This window comes from Amphiprion ocellaris, chromosome 2, assembly GCF_022539595.1.
Source record: "Amphiprion ocellaris isolate individual 3 ecotype Okinawa chromosome 2, ASM2253959v1, whole genome shotgun sequence".
In the NCBI taxonomy this organism is placed as follows: Eukaryota; Metazoa; Chordata; class Actinopteri; family Pomacentridae; genus Amphiprion; species Amphiprion ocellaris.
Window position 1 is genome coordinate 22,000,067 of NC_072767.1, and position 10,214 is coordinate 22,010,280.

Consider the following 10,214-nt stretch of genomic DNA (forward strand, 5'->3'; position numbering starts at 1 on the left):
TGTCAAAGCTTGTTTGGGGGCTACAAGCCAAAGTCTTTGTCTTTTCCTTCTATCACCTCCTCTGTGTTCCTGCAGAAATTTAAAATCGCATTCACTGAAAAAGAGAATTGTTGGGCCAACTTAGGAATTGCTTCAATCGGTTACATTCAATTGAATTACGTGTATCCAAATTAAGTTAACAAGTGATTTAATGTCCACCGGTTAAAGTTGGACAGAGTTAAATGATTTGATTTCTCTCTAATGAACAGTTTGCACTGATGCAACTTGAAGTTTCTAATTTTTCCAGCCTGAGTATTTGCTTTGCCCAAATGTTAAAGGAGCAATACACCCACTTTAGTAAAGGGCCATTTTAAAGGGACAAAATGTCATTTGAGTTGATAGAATCCTCAAAATTCAACCGTGTTCACCAAAGCAGAAAGTCAAATGACATACATTCATCTTTAAACTTTTTGACTTTCTTGCCCTCTCTGTAGCTCACATCCCCAAGACCATTCATTCGCACTAGAATGGTTCAAAGCAGAACACATACAAGTAGTTTCAATAGTTTAAAGTCATTTATTCAAACAGCTAAGACTTGTAGTTTCTTAGACTCATATAAATGCTCAATCTGCCATCTACTATATTAAAATAAACCACAGAGATCATTTTCACTCTAATGACAGAGCAGTGTTTAGGATGAAGACAAAAAAACTAAGAGATAGAGACAGTTAGTCTGTCTGCACATCTAAATACCACTTGAGTTAAGTGAGAAAGTATGTTTTTGTGGTTGTTTTGTGATTTGGTGAATTGACCCTTCAACAGAACCCTTAAAGCTTGAAAGGCAGAGAAAGTGAGGTGTAAAAAAGACAAATGGTCTTGCCGTACATTTTGTGTCCCGGCCATTGTCCCCCTTCTAGTGCAGCTCTGTCACCACAGCTCGGCTTTATAGAGTTGGCTTTTATGAGAAAATGGACATGTACGCTTTCGAGGTCAGTCCCGAGGTCCTTAGTGGGTCCAGGCCTTCAGTCAGCTGTAGAAATTCATGAGTGCATGACAGCTGTTTCTCTGACACAAGGAATGTGTCTTGTGATGTCCTGTTAGACAAGTTAAGCCTCGGAATCCTATTCAGTTTATTGGTGAGTCTCACGAGGCAGAATTCACAGCATTTTCCATGTTCTACTGCCCTATATTCTCTGTATTCACCTCTCAGAACCATGCCCAAAGTGACTACTGTGGATGTCATTAAGGGGTTGGTAGATAAATAGATATTTATTTACTAGGCCAGAAATATAACTACAGATTTAAGTGTCTAATGAAGAACAAATTACAGCAGATTTTTGTATGAGCAGCTTATATTCAGCAGATCTGTACATCATAAAAAGAATAACACGTGACTCTCAGGATGGCTGATTCTCTAACGGAAGAATTAATGTCTCATAGAACTGTTTCCTCCCTCCTCCACTCCAAGGCCTCCCCTGCAGCTTTTGTTGCTCCACTCTGGTTGTGGTTGTGACTCTCTGTCATGGCCACCACTTTCTGCTCCAACCTCCACACCTGCTCCCGGTACTTTCTGCGAATCTGCCGATACGAACTCAAGGCTTTGCTGAAATGAAACAGACCCACAAGAGCCAATTTAAAACATCCATTAGTGTAGCTTTAAATGGGGAAAGATGGTGATGATAAAACAGCATGTTGTATATTGTTCATATGATTTTCACCTGTGAGCTTGTGTGAGACGAGCGATCTGCTCTCCATTGTCCCTCCTGTGGGTGGCGCTGTCTGAGAGAGCCGCGTTCAGGGAGTCTTGGACCAAAGCCAGTCTTTTCTTCAGAGCTTGTTCCCTGAAAAAGAACAATGGCTACCATCAGGAGGGAGAACATAATTGTCAGGCTATTCATTTTACTCAAGACACTAAAGACATTTACTTACATAAATCATATAAAACCTATGTAAAGAACCATTTTTATTGCGTGTCCTTGGCTTCCAAGTGAATGTGATGCATTGTGTCAGCAGCAGTACTTTATTTAGAAGTATTTGCCACTCAAGGTCAGAGGATATAAAGGATGCACTGACATTTCATGGAGACAAAGAACTACAAGTTCTTCATGTCCGAAGTCTGCATTTCTGCTGACAGCGTTCCTAAGCAACTGATCATAACCAGGTCAGAGATGCCTGAGATGTTTGATGCATTTTCAATATGCACTTTACTCCAGGTGATGATTTAACAGGTTCTTAAGACACTTTAAAAATAGAGAAAAGCCAAAATTAAAATAAATCCAATATATCTTTTAGTAGGCACTTTAATCAATAGTATGATGACGTGATTTATTTCATGCATGTGACAGACAAACTCAGACTGTACTTTTTACAGTACTAGTGCCACACTTTAAACACTGGGCCTCAGTATGTGGACTTCTTGTCTCACCTCAGTAGAACTGCCTGCAGCTCTTTCAGAATCGGTCTGGTTCGAGGTCCAATGATGTCTCCGTCACAACCGAGCTTAACTGCGTTCTCACAGAGCCTCTGAAACGTAATGGACATTTGGATTATACTGAAACTTCAAACAAGCCACTTTCATTCAATTCTCCTTTTATTTAACACTGTGGTATGTGTACACTTTAATCTGAAGCTGTGGTTGCCTGGCTTATTTAGATTATGCTCATCTAAAATGATGCACTGTTTACTCTCCCGCTATTGTGAGCACTCAACACTTTTTTTTAATGGCCTGAAGAAGTTAATATGATCAATATCTTACAACAAAAAAACAAGGATTATAGAAATGTCAGAAAAAAACTCATGTTCTTCAGAGAAATGTACTTTTTACAAACAATGCTGTTGGTTTCCTGGGTATTGTAGATCAGATATATGGTCGGGCCTTCTGTGGGGACTTGACCTTCAGGTTGAGAACCACAGATCTAAATGTTGTGAATGAGAAAAACACTGATGACATTTACATGCATGTTAGTATCCCAGCTCTGAGTCTTATCTGAGACTTTATAAGGAGAAGACTCAACACCTAAAGAATCCTGAATACAGCATCCATCCACATTCATTTCAAGAGGAGCTTGTCTAGTTAGGTGGAAAGAACTGCCCAAGGGTACAACCAAGATGTCTGCCGAGTGGCAAGATGCTTGACCTTGGTTTTATCTTGGTTGCATTATATTTGGGAAATGGTGCTTACAGGGAACCCAGGAAATCTGATTCAAAGACAGGATCATGGTGTTCATTATTCATTGCCGTCACATACAAAGTGCAGGTTTTTCAAAATAAGGATCAAACATGTTTGAATTTCCAACAATCTGATCACAGCCAGGACACTGTTTTGCATGTGAGTCATTTATGCAGCCACATGGAAAGCTACTGCGATTTTGATGGAAACAACTAAACATCATAAAGCCAGCAGAAGTCAGGGAGTGTGCCGGACTCGAGAGGTCTGATGAAGAAAAATTGTGGAAATTTTAAATCTTGGTACAAAGTACTTCCAGATGAGTTAACATATGGAGTCTTGAGTGACAGCAAGCTGTGTTAAGCTAAAGGAACTGTTCAGGTCTTTGTCATCCACAATGACGGAGGCGCGTGGTATGAATCTGTGCTGCAGCGACAGGACAGCCCAGCAGAAGACCTTGTGGAACCAAAATATCCCTCTTTGCCTGGAGGGATTCTGCTTTGGTACATGTGTGATTTCCCATGTGGGACACCCATATTTGAATCGGGTCTGCCACAGTAGACCAACGTCCTGCTCCCTCTTGCTCGTTTCACCTTGACTTTGTGTTATTTGCAAATTTATAAAAAAGCCTACGCCTCCACTGCAGGAGTCTGTCCTACCTGTTGTTCAGTCTTACGATCCTCCACCTCCTCTCGGAGACTTTCTGGGATGAAAACTCCAGCAGCTTCTTGGGCCTTCTGGCCCACTAAACTCCACTCCAGACACCTCAGCTCTTTCTCCTTGAGGCGGATCAGAGCGCGCAGATCAGACATCTCCTCCTAAACGAACGAAGAGTATATAAAGAATTAAAATCAAATACAACATAAGCAAAGCTACAGTAAAAGACTTGTCACATCTAAAGCACAACCAGAATGTTTTACCTCGTCTTTTGCTGTTGTTGTGGGAGTTAAAGCTGTAGAATGTGTATGACTTTGATTGTAACTACAGCTGATGGTCATCAAAGCTTGACAGCTGTTTAATTCTGCAGTGGTCCCCTAACATTGTAAATTCATGTTGGTGTTGGTTGTTTGTATTGATGTACGATATATGTTTGTGTTATTAACTTTGTCCAGAATCAACCCTTTGGTTACTGATTCCCTTCTCCCTAACAGAGATTCCATATCTGATGAATAGTGAGCAGCACTTAGTGATCTCAGCAGCATGTACTAAATGGGCTGTGAAGTTTGACACGGTGATGTAATTAAGGATCTTTTCTTTTTGTTGTGTTTTTTGGCTCCTGTCACATTGGGTTCATTTTTCACAGCAATATAAAGTCCTGCATCTCTATGGAAACAGCACAACCATGATTAGAAGTGGAGAGAACTCAGAAATATTTATATGCAGTGTAACACAGTTATATGGCCATAAATCATAAAAGAAGGGAAGGTGAAAGTTGAATTTGTTTCAGAAGAAAATGGAATGTACAAATGGAACATGTACAAAATTTTTCTAAGTGCCCATAAGCGTTATCAAGTTCAGTTCAGCTGAAAGGTTCCTGAATCTTTGTCATGTGACTGTTGATTGCAGCAAATCTAATTCTAACCTTAGATTTGGGTGAGCTGAAAAACTTCACATTTTATGTTTGCTGTTTGTTTTGTTTTGTTTCTTCTCTGGTTAATTTTGTAATTTATTTATTTATTTCTAAAGATCGCATGCTGTTCAAACTGTCAGCTGATTTTGGGGTTAAGAAGGTTAATGATGTTTCCTTATCATAAAAATGGTGGAGTGAAGTATAGAACCAAACTGCGGGACGTGTGTTGAAGGGTTAAATAACTGAGAGAATGTATATATTAGTAAATGGAACTGATAATGCTCACTGACCTCAGAGATGTGTCAGCAGTGTCTCATATACAAACTGTATGTACACTCCAAACATTGGGTTATGGGACTGTCAGCTAAGGGTAGTATTCTGCAGTACCAAGGGTTTTTTAGGACAAAAGTCACATTTTCTCCCATCATCTCTTTGCAGGCAAGATTACATCTGCTTTTTTTTTTCTAGCAGGATCTGAACTTTCTATCATACAAACTTTAACACAGACAGCAAACAGGCAGCTCCTACCCTGACTGAGATGAGCTCATAAAACAGGGAAGCTTTCTCTTTCTTGCTGTCAGGAGGTTTGGTGTTATCTTTAGTCATGTGTCCCCATCTGGATCCAGCTGGCTGACCAGCTTCAGGGCTCAGTTTGCTCTCTGCCCCTGGACCTGGCTTAGGGAGGCAAATGGCTGCTCGGTCCTTCTTCAGCCGCTCAATTTGCTGCCGCAGAGCTGCTTCCCGAACCACCTCAGGCTCAGGTGTCCTGCTGGGACATGTATAATGAGTAATTAAGGTAGCAATTATATTTGGATTTAAATGATTTACGCTATTATTTTGGCATTTCTAATAGCTTTTGACACATTTCAGCAGTATCATTTAGTTTTTTATTGGTCATCACCTACATAAAACCACCATTGTGCTGCTTGCTTGCATAACAGTACTTTAAAACGTCACCTCTGCATTGTGTGACTCTGTGTTTCCGTCTCCTCTGTGACCCCTGCTGTTGAGAAGGAGGTGGACAGCTCTTCAGTTCCCATTTTCCTGAGCTGAGCTGATGGACTGTCGGGCGGCTGCCTGTCACCGACTGGCACTGATCAAAGGAATAATGTGTGACCCCAGCTGTGTTCGATGTGTGTGTCACTGGCATTTATACCTGCTGTATATGTGCTATATGGGTGCCCTGAAATGTACGTAGTGTTAAAACCTGGTATGCAAGCACCTGCTGAGTCCGTCTGTGAAGGAATGCTTTGCTGCTTCCTTGCATCATAAAGTGACAGGAGCTCGCTGTAGGCCTCCTCACACTCCTCACTGTCAATCACAACCACAAAGACAAAACACGACTTCGCCAGATGAGAAGAACACAAATGAACACCGTTAGATGGCTGACCTCTGCACATTCAGTATTTTGACACATGTCAAAGAACTCTAATACTGACACAGAACATGCATATGTGTTGAGACAGGCTTGTGTACAGGTGCATCAGGTGCTTTTTATTGTGTACCAGTATCTGAGAGCCATCTGCAGGGCCGAGCAGTCAGACTCAAGTCTGCTTAAAGTAATACTGATCTGCTCCGACTCTCCCTTCCTTCTCTCCAGAGCGGCAGTCAGACGTTCATTTCTGGCCTTCAGCCTCTCAATGCATCTGGGAGAGTGGGAAGGAGGATGAGGGGAATATGAGCAAAAGAGTTTTAATTACACAAACAATGAAGTTGTTACAGAGGAAGGAGCAGTTTAACTGCACTGGTCAAAACAGCAGCAACCCTTGGAGCATAAAGAACTTTATTGTCAGACCAGATCACTGTGTTTTGGCCTTCACCATGGTCACCATAAAACACATTACAACTTTAAAAGCCAAAATGACCCGGTCTGACAATAAAATTGTCCTTTATACTGCAAGTAGTGGAGTTTTGACCTCTTCAGACTGAAGTAGTGCCAGAATTTACTACTCTGGTTGAGTTAAGTATTAGTCCGACAGTCAGTCGTTTCTGGCTGTGTAGATTTGTGGTAACCTCCAGGGCGTTAGTGCCAAAAACTGTAGTTCCTCAAATGTCCACTTGAGGCTGCTCCAGAAGTGATTCAATCCCATCAACCCTCATGTAAAAACGACCAACTTTACAGTACAAATAAACATGTTTACAGCCTGGTACAAAAAGTAGTTTTGGACTCTATAGCTGATTTCCCCGTTAATGACAACTATACATGGGTGAATTTCTACATAATTCACCACTTTACATTACATTAAGCCCTAAAGTTATATGCATGATTAAGTATATAAAAGGTATATATGAATTAGGTGGTTAGGAGGAGTCAGGAACTACCTGTGAGTTTCTTGGAAAGATCCTGAGCTGCTTCCCTGACTCACCTGTTCAGTCGTTCTGTCTCAGACTCCAGGCTGATGGGGCTGGGACAAGGACTGCCTGAGTTAACGGAACCCAACGGAGAACCGTCCCCACCCACAATTAGCGGTGTTAGAGCTCTGGTTGTTCTTCTGTGGAGTAACGGTGAACCAGGGTAAGGAGGAGAGGCCCAGTCTGGACTGAGAGCCCCAGTAGAGGGCCGGAAGGATGGGGAGTGGCTGCTGGACCTCCAGGCCTTATGAAGAACAACTAACTGAAACACAAGAGAGGAGCAGTGAGATTTATTCTTGTTATCTCACAAACTGTGCTTAATTACGAAAAATGTGTAATGTTCAGTCTTCAGTGTTTAGTGTTTGCTGGCCGAAAAAAATTCATTTCAGCAAAGAAACTATGGGATGGGCTTATCTTAATGGTGTGATTACATCCAGTTTTTCTCACTAAAACTCCTCCAGATTCATCAATTTATATTACTTTAAAATCTAGTCAAAGCTTTTAGTATGTATTTTCACTTCCATCTATCAACTATGTAACTAAAGTGACTCCTGAGCATTTCCCACCTTGTTCCTGTCTTCTTCCATCTGGCTGATGTTGCTTTGTGCTCTCTGCAGCTCCTCCTGGTGACCCTGTAAACTGTTTCTGAGGACAGACTCTCTTTGATCCACATCCAGCGTGTCCTCCTGGTACTGGTCCTTCAGTAGGCCTAATGGGCACGAAATCCCAAACTCTCTTTCCATCTCCTCCAGTATCTGCGACCAGTGAACCAAAATTACCAATGGGACTGATGGGAGTCTAAAGATAGCCTGAAGAATGACATCATTTTCTCCTAAACCCATCCATTGAAACTCAAGCAGATGTGTTTTACTTCATCTCTTCATGAAATTTGTGGAATTTGTAACATTTTCATCAAAGAATAGCCAGTAAATTTGATCTCACAGTAGTTTGTGTTTGAAGTTCCAACTGTACAAACAAAAAATGTATACATCCGATATGATTGATTTTTTCCCCCAACCATATATACCTGGGTGGCTTTATCCCAGTTCTCCTCAGCTGCTCTGAGGTGCTCTTTGTGTTTGTCCTGGTCAGAGGCTGTGATGGGGATGGCCCATGTCCTCCTACAGCTGATGGAGTCCTCCACTGATGATAAAACCTCCTGCAGTTTGCTCCAGACAACACCACTGCCTCCTAAAGGAGGAATAGCAGAAATGCAGCAGATCATCTTATGGATTTAGACATGATTATTTTCACAATAATGGCATTTAACTCTTCTCAGCGTACACCATGTGTGCCTGGCTTTTTCTCAAGATTATCCATATAGTATTATGTATTAAAATAAATATCAATTGTTCTTTAGGACAGAAGTTTCTGGCCCATTACAGTGCAGGTTCACAGCGTCCTGAGTGATGACGTTTACCGAACACAGGTAAAGTTAAGGGATGTTGGTGCCAACCTTGCTCAGTCATTGGTGGTTTAGATGAGACAGTGGAGGCAGTGTTCCTCTCTGGGCTGCGTCTGACCAGCCGGTGAGACAGAAGATCTGGAACCAGAGGTCTGGATGGAGCTGCTGGTCTCATGTCACCTGGTTCACTTCCAGAGAAGAGTGTTTATGTCGAGATAAGCAACAAGCTCATCGTATATTATCTATGAATGTTAAACTGTGTGTTGTGAGTGTAATTTGAGTTCACATCAGTAATGTGGATGTCATTAGTGAAAAGGGTTAAACATGACGCTGCAGTAAATCTACAGTTGTTTTCATGTACTTGTCTTACCTGGGTGCCTTCAGCGACCCCATCTTCTTGTTCAGTTCAGCGATGATGCTGAGCAGAGTTCCCACTTCAGCCTCACACTGAGCCAGTTCTGCCTGCGAGGGCTCGAGGTTGACTGCAGGGTCAGGGCCCTCAGGGTCAAAGCTTATATGGTCGTTTGGGTTCATCACCTCTGTGTCACACCCTGATCCTGCATCCAGACTATCACATCTGCTCCTCCTGGAATCCTGCAGAAACACAGAGTTGTACTTGGACTGGAGGAAGATCATCTGGTAGACCTCAGATGATTGATTATTTTAACTTGATTTTTCTGTATATTATTATTGTTATTATATTTATCTTCCAGTGCTTCATGATTACACTTAGCTAAATAAAAGCTGGATATATATCCACATAAAAACCTGCAGTGCTCTTGAACCAGACACCAGACTGTTTAGCTGCTATTGTTTTGAGCGACGGAAAAGGAGGAAACTAAAACATCCTGAGATCCAACTTCCTGCCTAGCAAATATTTTCTATTGTTTTGCATCAAGAATGTTGGGTAAATGTCTAAACATAAAACATGAAATTGCAAGAAACCATGACTGTTTTATTTTCTCATAAACTGTGTACACATTCCAGAAATATTCAAATTTAATTCAACACATTCTTCTTTTAATGACATGAATTGTTACATATATTGTGCTACAGAGTTGACGAGATGCTTTAAATTCCTTATCCCTAACACCCAAATGTTCCTCATCAGTGTCACAGAAAGGCCAGTCCAGCATACTGAGGGAAAAAGGCTAATAAACAGCCAGACCAACAATGTGAGTACTTTTACAATTTTGGCAGTTTTGTGCCTCAAATTCACTTGAGTACGTAATCTTTGTGTGGATGTACAAACCTAAAAATGCAAACACACTAATACAGCAGAATAACACTCATCAAAAATCCTGCAACTAATTCAAACTGGTCAGAACAGTTGTGAGTTTAATACAACTTGCAATAATTCTATAAAGAGTCACCCTTCTCTTGGAGATTATGTTGAAACAATGTATGGCATCTGGATCAAGTATTACATTTTAAAACTACTTTACGATCTCACAGACTTTGTCACAGTTTATCTGTATTATAGCTAGACTGGTTCACGCATTAAACAACAGATTCCTGGCGCGATCACTCACACATTTCTTCATGACTTACCTCCATATTTCTTGGTCTTTCTAGCTGCAGCAGTCACTCAGTTTGTGATGTGTTTGAACATTTAACAAAATGAGGTGATGTTTTCTTCAGTCCTGCTATTTGGTGCAATTATATTTTCCAATAGTCAGTCAGTCTGTGCAGCAGTTTGCTCTCTGCACATCTGCCTAACAGCGTTCAGCGTGATGAATGAA

The 10,214-nt window shown here is 41.2% G+C and overlaps 1 protein-coding gene across 4 annotated transcripts; it reads right to left on the minus strand.

Annotated features, from left to right (window-relative positions):
- Nucleotides 1-535: 535 nt before the first annotated feature.
- Nucleotides 536-10,214, minus strand: ushbp1 (Usher syndrome 1C binding protein 1). Of its 4 annotated transcripts, none has more exons than XM_055006068.1 (14): nt 10,024-10,211; nt 8,843-9,066; nt 8,524-8,660; nt 8,095-8,258; nt 7,634-7,822; nt 7,082-7,329; nt 6,221-6,361; nt 5,938-6,026; nt 5,673-5,808; nt 5,244-5,484; nt 3,805-3,963; nt 2,405-2,502; nt 1,698-1,820; nt 536-1,582 (listed from the first exon to the last, which is right to left on the minus strand). In XM_055006068.1, the coding sequence occupies exons 1-14, from the start codon at nt 10,027-10,029 to the stop codon at nt 1,414-1,416; spliced, it is 2,124 nt and encodes a 707-aa protein (XP_054862043.1). In that variant the 5' UTR covers nt 10,030-10,211; the 3' UTR covers nt 536-1,413. The 4 variants fall into 4 exon arrangements, with proteins under 4 accessions (XP_054862043.1, XP_023143594.1, XP_054862037.1 ...); XM_023287826.3 differs by having other exon boundaries at nt 5,244-5,481; nt 5,923-6,026; XM_055006062.1 differs by having other exon boundaries at nt 5,923-6,026.

Excerpts from the sequence above, each read along its gene's own strand:
- ushbp1 (XM_055006062.1), bottom strand. Across the intron at positions 1,821-2,404 it reads CTGCAGGCAGTTCTACTGAG|GGAACAAGCTCTGAAGAAAA; the intron begins GTGAGACAAGAA and ends GTTCTTTTTCAG. Across the intron at positions 1,583-1,697 it reads CGTCTCACACAAGCTCACAG|CAAAGCCTTGAGTTCGTATC; the intron begins GTGAAAATCATA and ends GTTTCATTTCAG.